Source organism: Tupaia chinensis, unplaced genomic scaffold, assembly GCF_000334495.1.
Source record: "Tupaia chinensis unplaced genomic scaffold, TupChi_1.0 Scaffold000280_1, whole genome shotgun sequence".
NCBI lineage: Eukaryota > Metazoa > Chordata > Mammalia > Scandentia > Tupaiidae > Tupaia > Tupaia belangeri.
This window is the reverse complement of record NW_006159763.1, coordinates 1,410,810-1,427,114: the sequence shown is the minus strand read 5'-3', so window position 1 is coordinate 1,427,114 and position 16,305 is coordinate 1,410,810. Positions and strand designations below refer to the sequence as shown.

At 39.4% G+C, this 16,305-nt stretch overlaps 1 protein-coding gene across 1 annotated transcript in view; it reads left to right on the top strand.

Annotated features, from left to right (window-relative positions):
* Positions 1–16,305, top strand: part of KMT2C (lysine methyltransferase 2C) — a 221,622-nt gene that overhangs the window by 114,351 nt on the left and 90,966 nt on the right. Inside the window, exons 14-15 of the mRNA XM_027772541.1 lie at positions 8,761–8,880; positions 11,330–11,446. Of these exons, the coding sequence (XP_027628342.1) occupies positions 8,761–8,880; positions 11,330–11,446 (237 nt within the window). The remainder of the gene's footprint in view (positions 1–8,760; positions 8,881–11,329; positions 11,447–16,305) is intronic.

Genomic DNA, 16,305 nt, shown 5'->3' with positions numbered 1-16,305 from the left:
CCCTTCCCACTTTTACTAGAGGTCTAGACAAACTTATTTGCAAAAAAAAAAAAAGATTAATCTCAATTTGGTCTCTTATTTGCACAAAACCTCATAAGAATTCAACTTCTGATGCAAGACAACAGATACTATTATATTATTGAACTTATGCAAATAACCATTCTGCCACAAAAAAGAACACTCACAAATATTTTCCAATTGCAAAGGGATGAGGAAGGGAGAAAAGTTTATGTTTCGATTTAAAAAATTATTTTTTTAAACAAATTGCTGAACCTAACAACTCAAAAGAAAACAAAAATCCTTAAATCCAGAAGACAAAGCATAGAAGAAAATCAGTAGTTTTAGAAAAAAAGTCATAGAATTCTATTTCACTAGTTTAGTCTTACGTAATCTCTCTTTGGTTGAATTTACAGTGTTCCTATGGTCTGACCTTTCCATTAACATTCAACATTATTACCAATATTTCAAAACTTGTCTCTACCACTAAGTTGGCCTTTTTCTTGGTCATTTTTTGTTCTCTTATTTGTCTGTCTAGCTTTAGTTTTCCTAGGAATAGTAACAAAGTTTTCTGATGGTCATAGAACACGATTCTTTTTGTTTCTTGTGTGCTTGTTTTTTTTCCCTATTGCAGACACAAATTTCACAAAGAACAATGAGGAAGTATCCATCTGATGGGTACTAGGAGAAGGGACTTGACAGGAGCCTCCGGAGGCAGCCATTGGGACACTTTTTTACAGATTGTCCTAATGAACCAGCTGCGTTTTCTCTTCTTTTACTGAAGTCATACATTATAAATATTTTCATATTTTATTTTTCAGTATTTTTATAGGTATATTTATACTGGGACTTGGATTTAGAAAAGTGATCATTGACCCTGTCACATGCTAATCACCTGATAAGTTTTAAAAATCCTTAATGTTGGGAGCAGCAGATGGTGTAATGGTTATGCTGCTGGACTCCCATGTAGTCGACCATGGTTCATGTCCCCAACCCGGTGGCTTAAAACTCATGCCAGGCACATGTGCGTGCATACCCAGAATCCTGAGAGAAGGGATTGTGGCCTGGCATCCCCCCGGGGGGTAATTTCTCACTTTCTATTTCTGTCTCTCCAGTGAGTGCATATCTCTATAGCAAAAATCTCTCTTAAACAAACGAACAAAAAAACCTTAATGTAATGGTTCCTCTCTGTAGCCAGTTAGAACTCCACCTCAGGGTGGACGCCTAGGAGAGGGAGCTGGGTGTGTGCCAGTGTGCCTAGAGTCTGGTAGAGGGAGAGCGAGGGGAGAAAGGGCTACAGCAGCATCCTTCGGAAACGATGCCTCCCTCTGTCAGGTGCACATACCCTCTGGCAATAAAAAACAAAAACAAGGGACAAGCAGTTAGCGTAATGGCTATGTTGCTGGACTCCCACGTAGTTGACCGCGGTTCATGTCCGGGACCCGGTGACTTAAACTCACGCCGGGTGCGTATGCGTGTGTGCCCAGGATCCCAAGAGGAGAATGGAGGAGAAAGGATTGTGGCGTGGCCATTCTCCCCGGGAGGTGATTTCTTGCTTTCTATCTCTCTGTCTCTCTCTGTCTGTCTGGCAAGCGCACACGCCCTATAGCAAAAACAAAACAAAACAAAACAAAATGAAAAAACTCTCAAAAAAAGAAGAAAAAAAAACAAAACAGAACTTTTTGGGGGGGGGGCAGGGAGAGGTTTTTCACTTTCTCTCTCTCTCTCTCTTTCTTTTCTCTCTCTTCAGGGAGCACATGTGCCCTATAGAAAATGTTAAAAAAAAGAAAAAGAGGGGCCAGCAGGTGGCATGGTGGTTAAGGGCACTGGAGTCCCACATGGCTAACCACAGTTCAAGTCCTGGACCTGGTGGCTTTCTCTCTCTCTCTTCCCCCCTCTCTCCCCCTCTCCCTCTCCCTTTCTCCTCTCCCTCTTGCTCTGTCTCCCTCTCTGTTCAAACTGAAATAAAGTTAAATAAAATAATTATTTTAAAAAAAGAAAAAGAAAAGGTAGTGAAACATGGGATGAAAATGTTTAACCACAATAAATCTGTTTTTAAAATTATTTAATTTTATGTATTACTGTTATTATTCATAAAAAATTTGTTATAGGGCACATGCATTCACCAGAGAGGGAGAGAGTGAGAAAGCAAGCTGCCAGGTCTGGAACTTGAGTCAGGGTCAGCCATGCGGGAGTCCATTGCCTTTAACCGCCACACCCCTGCTGGCCCCACCCAGATAAATCATTTGTAGGCCAGTGCCTTTTATTTCTCACTCCACAGCTTTATGTGCCCTGACTCGGAAATTCTGCGATAGTAGTCATTTCCGGTGGCGCTGTTACCGCTTCCCCTGTCGTCGCAGAATGCAGTCACATGACTTTGATCTTGTGACCTACTTCAGACATTCTTATGTACTAGCTAGCTGTTTCATAGTGGTACTGAACGTTTTTATTAAACATTTCATGAAATTCATTTTCTTGTGGTAAATATTCCAAGAAGAATTTCATAAAAGGAAGCATAGGTGCTACATTTTCGTAACTTTTAGAGAACTTCTAAGAATTGTTTCCTTACTTTCGATTTTTACATTTACACCGTTTCTTAACATGTATGGGGTATCTTCAAAAAAGTTGATGAGAATGCATTAAAAATTTAAAACTGTGCATGTATTTTAAAAACTTTTTGTACCCAGATGGTAGCATGCTGGACTGTAGTGTGGAAACTACATGGGTGACAGTGGGCTCAGGTCCCCGGCTCCGGCTTACACACCTGCTCTGAGTCCTCGGGAGCGGAGACAGGAATCGTGGCACACGGACACTCCACCGGGAATGTGTGTCTGTCTCACATGCAAGGGTGGGTCCTCTCTATCATGAAGAAAATTTAAAATTACAAAAAAATTCTCACCAAAATAAACTGTTTTATTCCCCATTTAATTCTCTTTTTTTCCATTAATTTTTTGAAGCCCCCGGTGGTATGACAATAATTCTAAGACTGATATCTATTGAGGTGTTTTCATAGAGAAGGTGGAATTTCATCAGTACAGTCGATTTCCAAAGGTAGTCAGACCATAGCTATATTCCCATGGCCTTATAACCTGTTGTTTTCGTTACTTTAAGTAAATTTATTATGAACTATACATTATTACAGCGTAGTGTGTACTGCAGTGGTATTTTAAGTAGAATGTTTGGAGTTGGTGTTACAGTTTCACTACCCCCGTGAGAGAAAAACAGGGCTCTGGAGTGAGTGGTAAAAAGCCATAGTTTTATTAACACTTAGGAGTAAGCAACATCTTCTTCCCTCTCCCTTCCTTCCCTCCTTCCTTCCTTCCCTCCTCCTTTCTTTTGTAGACTCTAATCTCTTAGCAAGAAGCACTAAAGTTTTCTAGGTAGTTCTTTTCCTGTATTTATTGTTTTTTAAATGTATATGTGCTACTGGTGTTTTTTTGTTTGTTTGTTTGTTTGTTTGTTTTTTAATGGCCAGAGGGCACTTGAGCTTACCAGAGAGAAAGCACTTCCAGTGGCCCTGGTTAGCCGCATCCTCCTTCCACCTTCCTCCACCCGCCCCCCCAATCCTGGGCACGCATGCATGTAACACCTGGCATGTTTTTCAAGCCGCCAGGGTCAGGATTCAAATTACAGATGGGCATGTGGGATCTGGCTTCCCTGTGGGCTGAACTATTTAACTGCTTCACTGCTGTGCTATGGGACTAGCCCCTGAAGCTGTAGCTTTAAACCTAAAATAGGTCTGGGCCTTTGGAGAGCTAAACTAAAAACACGGGTTAGAAGCAGCAGAGTCTGCCTTTGGCCCCATGCCCTCGGTGGTGTTTCTGCGGCTCTGTCAGCACCACCGCTAGCACCAGCCCACGCTGCACTCAGACTGTTGAGAACGAAAACTGCCGGCGGCTGTCCCTGTCCCCCAGCGCCTTATCAAGGCACCGCAGGCGTAATTGCTAGTCCTAGTCCCGCTGATGCTGAACTCAGTCTTGTGTATGAGACTTCTTCATGTGAAAGGATTCTGCAATTCATAAAAGTGAGGTGCTTGCCACTATAACGCCAACGGACACAAGTTTAGTGAGTATTTATTAACAAGACACATAATCAACTCTGACTTTTTGGTTGCTACTGCTCTTTTTTGTGTTTCCCTCCAATGTCTTTGCTTTTCTTTTTCTTTTTTCTATTCTTTTTTTTTTTTTTAATGTAGCTCAGAATTTTTGTTTGTTTTTTTAAAGAATTATTTTATTTGAATTTATTTTTATTTGACCAGAGAGGGACACAGTGAGAGGGACAGAGGGAGGAAATGCGAGAGAGCAAGGCGCCAGGTCCTGGGGCTCAAACCACAGTCGGCCATGTGGGAGTCCAGCGTCCTTAACCACTACGCCACCTGCCTGGCCCTTTCTTTCATTGTTTAATAGCAACCTTAGTTCTGCATAATGTCAGGAGAGAGTGGACCCAGGGTCGACTTAAGACTTGGAGGCATGAAGTTTGCCTGTAAGATCGCTCAAAAATCATACAGGGAAGACAGTTGTGGTGTATTCCAGAAACCCTAAAAGGATGGAAAAGTGGAGAAGGGATTCTGGTGTGACCACACCTTACTGGGGTTGTGCCCCCCCCCTTCTGGTAAGTGTATGAACCCTCTGGCAAATTAAGAACAAAAAAAAATTCTTGAGATCTAATCCAATCTCTGTCAGTTAGGGTTATTTTTGTTTTGTTTTTTTTTAAGTTTTTATAGAATTTGGTAGCAAATTGGTTCTGTTTAACTCTATAATTTACACTCTCCTCCGAATGGTTCCATTTTCCTTTTTTTAAGAGAGATTTTGTTACAGGGCATGTTGTACTCACCAGAGAGACAGAGAGAGGGAGAAATCACCCCCCAAGGGATATGTCCACACTGCAACCCCTTCTTCTCTATTCTCCTCTAGGGATTTTGGGCACGCGTGCACACACGCCTGGCGTGAGTTTCAAGCTGCCAGCTCTGGGACTCGAACGGTGGTTTACCATGTGGGACTCCAGCACCTTAACCACTACACCATCAGCTGCCTTCCTTTTACTTTTAATTCCATTTGTACGCAGTTTAAGAGTAACAATGTGTTGGAGAGATTGGTCATTTTTGTTTTTTAATAGGTGAGGAAATGCAAGATTCTAGCTGTAACTGGTGGGACATTAGTATATTTAGTGCTGTAGTAAAGTGATCACAGACAGATTCATTACTGCACGAAAGGAAGAAAGATGATGCTCGGTAGGAAAACAGAGGTGTTCCGTAAGTGATGAGCAGAGCACTGAACAGCAGTGAAGGGAAAGGGGGAGTGTTTCCCGTGGTGCTTGTGGTCCAGGGGCCACAGCTCTGCAGTGTGGCAGGTCCCGCAAGGTAGACCAGGCAGGAGGGCAGCACACCTTACCCTGTGGATTCTTTTCCACTAAATCTGAAGGATAATTTATAACTAACCTTCGATAATTATATCTGTATTTTCATTTTCAAGTCTAATCACTTTATTAGGTAATTTCTTCTTTGTGAAAATATCTAACAATATTTTTTCTGTAGCTCTTTTGAAATTGCACATAACCTATCCTGCAGTGTCTTATGTTAACATACCTCTTTAAAATTCATAATGTAATTATCCACACTTTCATTATGTAAGTTCTTTATAGTAGTTGAGTGGTTTTATAATTATTCTTAAAATGGCATCAGTCTTGATCTATAGAGCCTTCATTTGGTTCCTCCGTGATATATGAAATGCAAATGGATTATACATTTACAGTTTTTTGGCATCAAAACTTTAAAATTATGATGAATAATACATAGTCACCAGAAAACTCTTATTTCCAAAATAAATTATTCAGTATTATTTATATCTTAGAGTATAGCATTTTTTAAAGAATTATTTATTATTGGGTTGTCAGAAAAGTCATGTCACGTTTTTGCATTAAAAAAACGAAAAACGTCATGACTTTTCCAAAAACTCAGTATTATTAATATAGAGCTTGTGTGCTCACCAGAGATAGAAAATGAGAAGGCAAGTCTCTTTCTCAGACCTCGTTGGCCCTGAGGGCGTCCAGTGCCTTAACCACCATGCCATCTGCTGACCCAGAGCATGGCATTTCATGTCATGTTTCAAGAACTGTCTAGTGATGAGACATTGAGCAGTCTACTTAGTGGTTATAAAGGTGTGCACTAGCCAGATTATCCTTGGGGAACCAAAAAGAGCTAGATTCACATATCTTTTGCCCCTACTTTCTACCACAAAATAAAATAATAAACAATAAAACGTCCTGAATGGTGATAAAACAAGAGGATGCTATAGGTGTAGGAGGGAGAAGATGGTTCATTTGGAATGCTGAGGGCCTGCTTCCTGGTGAAGGCAGTATTTAAGGCCATGCCTGATCCTTCATCAGAAGACAACAGTCATTTTTTAAGGGTCAGAGATTTGGACTGTGAAGTGTTCCGAGTCCATCTGGCTGTTTGGTGACGGCCTGGCATGTTTGGGGGAGCCGGGAAGCCAGAGTAGCTCAGCAGGGACAGTGCTCAGGTCGAGCTGGGGAGGGTGGGGGCAGAGTTTTGTCTTTCCCATGTGGTAGGAAGCACTTGAAGGGTTTAAAATAGGGACCGACTTGCTTGATCAGATTTACCTTTTTGAAAAGCTCAGGTTCCTCTGGCTGCCACATGGAGAAAGGCCCAAGGACGAAGGAAGAAGCACACAGGGTGCAGACTCGCAGCAGGCTGGGCTGAGAGACAGTGGTGGCCTGGACGGGGCTGCTGGCAGTGGAAATATCGAGAAGTAGAATGATTGGCGTTAGAACTTGAGGATGAAAGTTCTGAATATACTGCTGATTTGGGTTGAAGGAGTGGTGGCAGGGAGCACCCAGGAGGCAGGGGAGAGTGGCAGGGAAGAGGGCAAATCAGTGATTCGTTTAGAACTTGAGGATGAAAGTTCTGAATATACTGCTGATTTGGGTTGAAGGAGTGGTGGCAGGGAAGAGGGCAAATCAGTGATTCGTAGTTTCTGACCAGAGGACTGAATGCCATGGGGAAGACTGACAAGACCAGTTAAGGGAGAGGTTTTAAAGGAACTTACGAGGGTAAGTGTGACGAAGTAGAGAATAAGAGAAAGAAATTGCAATTAGACCGACATGGGGATCTCACAGTAGGTTAGAACTGGAAGTGGGAATATGGGAGGCAGCTTCCAAGAGGATCATACCATCCACGGTCAAGGCTTCAGTCCTGCGAAAAGCAGGGCTGGAGCTATCAGGTGGAGACAGCACTTAGCCAGGAGACCGCGAAAGCTCAGCAGGGAGGGCGGTGAAGTGCCCACAAGTGTTCTGCTTGCCGGGCCCCCCTAGCGTGTGAGTTGAGAACACAGAGGTTATCGAAGACTGGGACTGCTGCTACAGTGGGGCAGAAAACAGGTGCGATGCATACGCAAGTCTGTCCATAGTGGGACAGTAGTGGACAGCCTTGCTGTAGTGGTTTCTGTTCTGGTCAGATCCATGCGGTGAGTCTAAGGCCAACTTGAGGACAGCTAGGTTAGAGAGTTGACGGTAAGGGAGAAAACCTAGGCAAGAGTTATCCTGGAGGGTGTTGGAAAAAAAGTGTTGGAATAAGTTGGACCGCTGGAGTTAAAATGTGTGGTTTGAGTTTATAAGTTGAAAATGAAACTAGTCTCTCCTTTGCATGGTTTTTCTCAAAATACAGTTATTCCATTAACACCCTCTTCCTCTAGGAGTAACCAAGCTCTTATTTCTGGTTATTTTAATTTCTAGTGGTATTTTTATGTGATTAATGAGTTATTCCTGTTAGTTTGGTAGTAATATGAAACTGGTAAGTATTATGTTCTTATGTTTGGGTCATTTAATGAATAAAATTATAATGTGCACCATTGAATTACCTGATTCAAAGTAGGTTATTGTTTGACCTGTGTGTTTTTCTTTAAAATGTTACCTTTGTGGAGTGAACATTTTTCTTCATGTTGTTCAGCATCTCCATCAGATCAGTTCAGATTACTGCTGAATGTAGTTATTTGGAAATAAATCCTTAGTTTTAACTATTTCAGTAAGATAATATTTCCTGTGAAATTTATCAGGTACTTAAAGCATTTTAATTTGCAAATTTAGGACATTTTGCTTTCACATTTCTTTGCTTTTCAAATTGGTCTCTGGGATATGATCTCTGTGAAATATTCATTCTGCATAAAATTCAAAACTCAAACCCACAACTAATGGTCACTAAAGAAAGAATAAATAAAACTGAAATTAGATACTAACATTTTAAGGTTACCAACTTTCCACAGTTTAAAGTATGTATCAGTTGACTGCTCATGTTTCTGATCATTTTGGCCTGCTGGTTTGGCTGTTTATAGCAATAGGACGTCACATTCTTTAAGGTTATTCATTTCCTCTGTTCAGTAGAGTGATAGTTGTTAGAAGACAATAATCCCCAAATAGTTTCTTCTGGAGTTCATTTATAGAGTGTGATTGATTGAATTATTTGGGGGTGTATAATTGCTGTTGGCAAGTCAATGTTGATGTGATGAGGACTTTAATTTTTAATGTTTCACTGTATTGATGTTTCAGCCAGAATAAAATGTAAGTTATAGCTGCAAACATTGAAGTACACAGTTGCTGTGATAAGCCTGTTTTCCCTATTTTGAAGCAACTTGTCCTAAATTTCCATACGTTTGCATTTGTTTTTGCTGTTCTGAAATTCCTTAGTTGCTGGCTTTGACCTTTTATGTTGCTAAGTTTTATACATCTATTTTCTCACCTGCCATATCCTAGGGGGCTTGGAGCACCCATAATACAGTGAGCCCGCCTTCCTGGTCCCCAGACATTTCAGAAGGTCGGGAAATTTTTAAACCCAGGCAGCTTCCTGGCAGTGCCATTTGGAGCATCAAAGTGGTAAATAAAATTGCATTTACATTCACGTGTCATTTCTTTCTGGTTTGTTTTGTCCTACTGGATGTTAATTTTTCTTTTCTAGATTCAGATTCTAGAACCTCTTTTTTTTTTATCTAAAACTCTTAATGTAAAGATATAACATGCTTGTATTTTAAAGTCTGTATTATAAAGAAGTTAAATCGTGACTTTAAAAGTGTTGTTAATACTTCTTTTTGTGGTTGATTCTTTTGTTATAATTACCAGTGTTTCTATGAGGGGAAATCCTTGTCATGTAGGCCAAAAGGTATTTAAGGACTTGTTCATTCATGATACCATAAAGAGAAAAAAAAGTAAAACCTCAGCCATCTCTTCTGTGCTAGTGGGGAGGACACGCCAGAGCCGCGGTGGTGTTCACTGTCCGCATCCACGGCCTGGAACTGTAGGCCTCGCTTTCATGCCATTGGCCTATGACCTTACTGGTCCTTGAAGAAAGTCAAGTAGTCTTATGCATTTTTGATGACAAAAATTAATTTGAAAAAGTATTAATCATCTCAAACATTAAAATACTTTATTGACTATAGAATACAACTTTTCCTCATATCTAATATAGTTCCAAAGTTAGGCTGTTTAATTTAGTCCAATTAAGGACTTTCAAGGAGTTCTAGATGATATTTACCTTCTATCTCTATTGGAAGAATCATTTTTCAACTCACCCCGATACCATTCAAGATACTGAAATATAAATACGAGTGTGGAAAGCAGACTTTTTTGACAATTTTCTAACAACTACCAGTTTTCACGTTCTTAATCTCTTTCATTGGCTGCTGAGTAAAATAAGTTGAGAGAGCCCTATAGTCTTGAATTTTCCCCTGATAGAACTATTTAAATATCTTTTATGCTCATTTTAAAAAAGACAAGCTGTCCAGTCTCACCCTATCACATGTGAGGCAGAGGTGAGGGGAAAGATAGGCCGTTGCCATACGGTCTTTACACCGGGGTCCGGCCCCATCCGTCAGGATCACAGCACACACCGGCGTGAGCAGGGAGGTCCCAGGGGTGAACCTAGGACTGTTTCCAAGTGGGTCTGCTTCAGCACCCCTGTGTCACCACCGGGGTCTGCCGTAAACTGTTCACTTACAAACCATTCTGATAAGTAGGAAATGAGTCTGGTATTTCATAATAAGTAGCATCAGTTTAAGTTAGGGCATTATTTCACTTGTTAGGGGAATAAGCATCAGAAAGGATTTTCCTGTATATTTTTATAATGTGAAGTATAAGATACCAGATTTTTTTCAGGGAAAAATATTAATACATATATATAAGAATAAGGAAGAAAGAAAGAAAAAAAGCAAAAGCCCAAAATACTGATACCAATGTCTTAAAGATGGGAATTTAACATGTTTTTCTAAAGGATTGTTTTCTTCTCTTGGATAAAAAGAGATAAATTATTTCTACTTTTGGTACATGTTTCCCAGTTGATTTAAAAGAAAGGCTTTATTCCTTTAGTCAGTTTTCCTTTAATGTTTTAGAAAAATACTTATTAAATTTTATTTTCTATTATTATTAGTTTTTAAAAATTTGCTATAGGACATGTACCCTGACCACAGAGAAACAGAGACAGAGAGATAGAAAGCAAGCTGCCAGGTCTGGGACTCGAACCACAGTCAGCCATGTGGGAGTCCAGCACCTTAACCACCACGCCACCTGCTGGCCCCTCCTTTAATTTTTAAAATAATTGTTTTCCTCCAAATACAATGGTAGGATGAAGTGGACATGTTTTGTTCATAAGACAGATGTTGAATAGTTAAGTAAATTGACTGAATTTTAATGACAGGAAGAATATTGTCATACACTAGCAAAAATGAATTTTCATGCAGTATGGCATAGTGGTTAAAAACCAGGGACATGAAGTCCATAGACCATACATTAACATTTTTATCCCTCAATATACTTGTATCTAAAATGGAAATTGAAAATAGCGTTTACCTTGAAGGATGTTTTTTTAAAATAAAAAACTTAATCAGTACATAGTTAGTACTCGATAAATGTTAACTATTCCTATAATCACAGCGGCCAGTCAGCAAGGGAGTTTTCCTCATAGTTATCTGTAGGGTACAGTTTGGTGCACATGGAGATAATCTGGATTCTGTCGTGGCTGTTGTCACCTGGAATTTAGTGTTAAGAAATGGAAAAGTAATGCCAAGGTCTGCTGATGGAGAGTGTTCCGAATGACAGATCCAAAGCTTGATTTTCAAGTGATAAGGATTTGTATTTATATCTTGAAGTTGTGGAATACATATTTAAAGACACAAGTAATAAACCTGGTCTGTTGATACTTATCATCTGATCCGAATAAGAGAAGCAAATATTTGTATAACATTTAATAAAATGCTTTATCTCAGTGACATTTGGATTTAAAAATTATTTTGAGCAGTTACAGAATGTTGACTTTTTCTTATCTGTTACATAGGGCCGTGGGTCTGGATTTCCAGGGAAGCGGAGACCTCGTGGTGCGGGACTGTCAGGACGAGGTGGCAGAGGCAGGTCAAAACTAAAAACTGGAATTGGAGCTGTTGTATTACCGGGGGTGAGACTTGCTTCATTTTCATTTATATTTGCCGTAATCTTTAAAGGCCAGTTAATGATGATAAGCTTATTTGTAGCAAATTGTTAATATTTAGTTCCTAAAGTTACATAAATAGGCTAAAATTATTTTACTTTCTCTCTCTACTTTGCATTTTGTTTGAACCTCCAGTCTGGTTTTCTTTGATAATTTCTGGCTTCTTATCTTTGCTCTCTTTTCTTAATTTACTAAGGGTTTGATCATTTGTCTTAATTTCAGCTATTCTAATAGATATGTTAATGGTAGTTTATTTGCATTTCCTCATGACTAAGATGTCATCTTTTTAGATGCTTATTTATTATCTGGGTATTTTATTTGATAAAGTCAATTCAGATCTTTAGCCCATTTAAGAAATTTGGGTAAGTTTTAAAAATTTGCCATAGGGCACATGTACTGCCTCAGGAAAGGGTGATAGGAACACCCCCCAAAGAGGGTGGCTACACTGCCATCTCTTCTTCTCCAAGCTCCTCTCGGGATTTGGGGCTCACATGTGCACACAGCTGGTGTGTTTCTCAGGCCACTGTGTCTGGGGCTGCACGGTGCAGTTAGCCATGTAGGATCCAGCTGCCTTAACCACTATGTCACCAGGTGGCCCTGAGTCGTATTTTAACTTACTGATTTTTGAGAGTTTTTAATGTCTTCTGGACGTAAGTTTTCTATCATATTTAGGATTTGCAAATATTTTCTCACATTTTGTAATATCTTTTCATTTTCTTAACCGTATCTTTCCAAGCACAGGTGTTGTAATTTTGGTAAAATCCAATTGATTACTTTTTTCGTCTGTGGTTTGTACTTTTGGTATTTGAGAAGTAGTTGTATAATCTAAGGTCATAAATATGTTCTGTATTTTCTTCTAGAACTTTTATTGTTTTAAATTTAAATCTCTGATCCAGTTCTGCTTAGTTGTAGTATGTGGTATGACTTTAAATCAAAGTTTTGTTTGCATGTTGAATGTACAGTTGTTTTCTTTTTGGAGAGATTTTCACTGTAGGGCGCGTGCGCTCGCCAGACAGACAGAGAGAGACATAGAGACAGAAAGCGAGAAATCACCCCCCAGGGGGGATGGTCACGCCGCAATCCCTTCTCCTCCATTCTCCTCTCGGGATCTTGGGCACGCACGCACACACGCCCGGCGTGAGTTTTAAGCCACCGGGCCCGGGACATGAACCGCGGTCGACTACGTGGGAGTCCAGCGACATAGCCATTACGCTAACTGCTGGTTCCCAATGTACAGTTGTTTTTAGCAGCGTTTCTCTGAATTGTCTTTTTATCATTATTGAAAATTAGCTATTCATATATATGTAGATGTATTTTTGGACTCTATGATTTATTTGTTCATTCATCTTTCGGCCAATGCTGTGTGATCTTGATCACTTTTTTATAGTAACTATTGATTTTTCTACTTTCTCAAACTTGGTGGATTTTTTTTGCTTTATTTTGTTTAATATTTAATTTTTTAAATTTTGCTAGAGGGTGCATGTGCTCTCTAGACAAAGACAGAGAAAGTAAAAAAGTACCTCTCACGAGGAATTGTCACATTGCAATCCCTTCTTCCTCCCTCTCCCTCTCTCCCTCTCTCCCTCTCTCCCTCTCTCCCTCTCCCTCTCTCTTTTGGGATAGTGGGCAAGCATGCACATGTGCCTGACATGTTTGTTTCTCAAGCCACTGGCTCCAGGGCTCAACTACACAGTCAGCTACATGAGATCCTGCCTTACCTACTATGCATGGGCTGGCCCTCCAAGTTGTTTTGACTAATCTCGGTCCTTTGTATTTAGACAGAGGATTTCAGAAGATTGTGAAATAATAAAATTACGTTAGAAGTTTATTTTGAGGGCCAGCAGGTGGTATAATGGTTAAAGCACTAGAGACTCAATGACCAACCATGGTTTGAGTCCCAGACCTGGCAGCTTGAAAATCACACCAGGCACGTGTATGTGCATGTCCAGAATCCTGGAGAAGGGATTGTGGTATGGCCATCCCCTTGGAGATTCTCTTCTGTCTCTCTCTGAGGAGCACGTGAGCCCCATGACCAAAACCTTAAAAAAAAAAAAAAGTTTATTCTGGTACAAAACTTTTGAAATCCATGTTCATAGTACATATTTTTCACAAACTTATTAATGACCCCTTCTTTATGCACTTTAGAATTAGTTTGTAAATTTTTGCAGGGAAAACTTTGAAGATCTTGATTGAGTTTACACTCAAATTATAGATAAATTTGGAGAAAACTGACATTTATTAATTTTTATTAGTTTTTTTAAAATTTGCCAGAGGGTATGTGCACTTGATGGAGAGAGAGATGGAGGAAAGAGGGAATATGAGGAAGTACCCCTTATGGGGGATGATCATGTCTCAATCCCTTCTCCATTTCTCCTTTCGAGATTTCGGGCATGAATGCACACATGCCCAGCATGCTTTTTTAGATCTCTGGGATCCACGACTTGAACCATGCTGTTGGCCATGTGAGATCCAGCCACTTTAACCACCATGCCACCGACTGGTCCTATACTGACATTTAACGTCATGGAGAGTCATTGAACCTGTGAACATGGTTTATGTTTCTCTCCATTTCTTCAGAATGAATTTGAATTTATTGAATTTCTCTCCATGATGTTCTGTTCTTTTCAACATACAGGGGATTTGCATATTTTTTTCAGATGTGTTCCAAAGTATTTCATATTTTTATGGGATTGTAGATGGTTATATTGTTTTCATTTCAAATTCTGACTTTTGGTTGCTGGTACATGGAAATACTACTCATTTGTGTGTTGTGTAGTCTATCCTACAGCCTTACTGAGCTCATTTGTTGCTTCTAGTTGCCTTTTTGCATTATCTGTTATATTTTCTTTACAAATAACCATGTGTCTGCAGATAGTTTTATGTCTTCTTTCCCCAATCTTGAGACCTTTTGTTTCTATTCATTTTTGTATTACATTCACTGGCTTGTGTTTCAATGTTGACTACAAGTGGTGTTTTTGGTCTCAGGGAGACCATTTAGTCTTTCATCGTAAGTAGTGTGTTACCTCTAGTCTTTTCTGTTGCTGTTTTTTTTTTTTTTTTTAATAGACACCTGAAATCAGTTTGAAGAAGCCCCTTTCTGGTTGTAATTCGCTAAGAGCTCTTATTACCCCCACCTCCTAAATCAGTGGGTATTACATTTTATTGAAGCTTTTTTTGCATCTGTAGAGATGATCATATGGTTTTGGAGGTTTTTTTGCTTGTTTGTTTTTTTTTTTCAGCTTTACTCAGGTATAGTTGACAGAAATTGTATATGTTTAAGGTATACAACATGAAGTTTTGATATATTTATACATTGCGAAAAAATTATCACAAGCTAATTAATATATATTATCACTTCATAAAGTGACTTTTTTTTTTTTGAGAATACTCAAGATTTACTCTCAGCAATTTTTTTTTTTAAGAGAATTTTGCTATAGGATGCTTGCACTCACCAGAGACACAGACAGTGAAAAATTACCCCCTAGCCCCCCACAGAGGGGCCTGGCCACATAGCAGTCCCTTCGCCTCCATTCTCCTCTTGGGATTTTGGGCACATGTGCTTGGCATGTTTTCCAAGTCTCCAGGTCAGGACTCCATCCACACAGCTATGTGGAATACAGCCTCACTAACAGCCACATTACTGACTACCCCACAATGCTGCAGTTTTTAATTCAGTGCCCGGTTCAGTTTGTATTGGTTTTTAGGCTTTTTATGTCTGTTCATGAGGGATATTGGTCTGTAGTCTTCTTTTCTTCTAATGTATTTTTCTGATTTGGGAATTAGCATAATGCCAGCCTCATGGAATGAATTAGAAAGTATATTCTCTTTAATTTTCTGGAAAAAAATACATAGTCTTGGAAAATTTCATTCTTACTCGTTTGTGAAGCCAACTTGGCCTAGAATTTTCTTTATGGGATGGCTTTTAACTATGTATTCAGTTTCTTTGATAGGAATCTGTATTTGGATGACCTTTTTTGTCTTCCCTAAATTTGTCCTTTTAGTAATTCTGTCCATTTCTCTAGGTTGACAAGTTAATGGGTATAGACTTAATCATAATGTTTCTTTACCATCCTTCTAACATCTGTGAATGTAGCGACATTACCTTCCTCATTTCTGATATTGGTGACTTGTGTCGTCTTTTTCTTCTGATCAGTCTTGCTAGAGATTTATCAGTTGGTCTTGAGCTAGCTTTTGCTTTCATTGCTTCATTGTTTTTTCTTTCTGTTTTATTTATTTCCATTCTTTCTTTATTTCCTTTCTTTTCACGTTGAGTTTCATTTGCTCTTAGTTTTTTTGGCTCACTCCTACATATCCCTACTTGGAAATCACTAGCCTGTGAGGCTCTTGTCTTCTGTCTGTGGTCCAGGAAAATGAAATTCCTGTCACCTTCAGGTAAATGAGACTAAGATGTACACAGCCAATAATAGCACTTTCTTTCCTCCAAAGATTGCCTTCTTTTGCCCTTGAGGCAGGCTTTATTTTTTTAGACTTGAAAGGTAATGAAATAAATGATAAAATGAAAACAATGGGTCAAGTGACATTGTTTTATTTCTTGCATGTATAATTGCTATATAAACAGTTCTTGATTTTACAGCATTTATTATTGAAGTATGTTTTCTCTTCCTCTCAAATCTAGGCTATATTTTAGTTTTACAGTGCAAACTTTCTGGTTCATGTTGGGAATATCATATTTCTTCCTTGTTTATAATTGTCACTAAAGCATTCTCTGGCTAAATTTCCCTTTAAGCAGAGTAGGGCTGGTTTCATGGCCAGGTGATAGAGGCAGCTGGGTTCTATATAGCCAACAGCGAGGTTCGAGTCCCAGG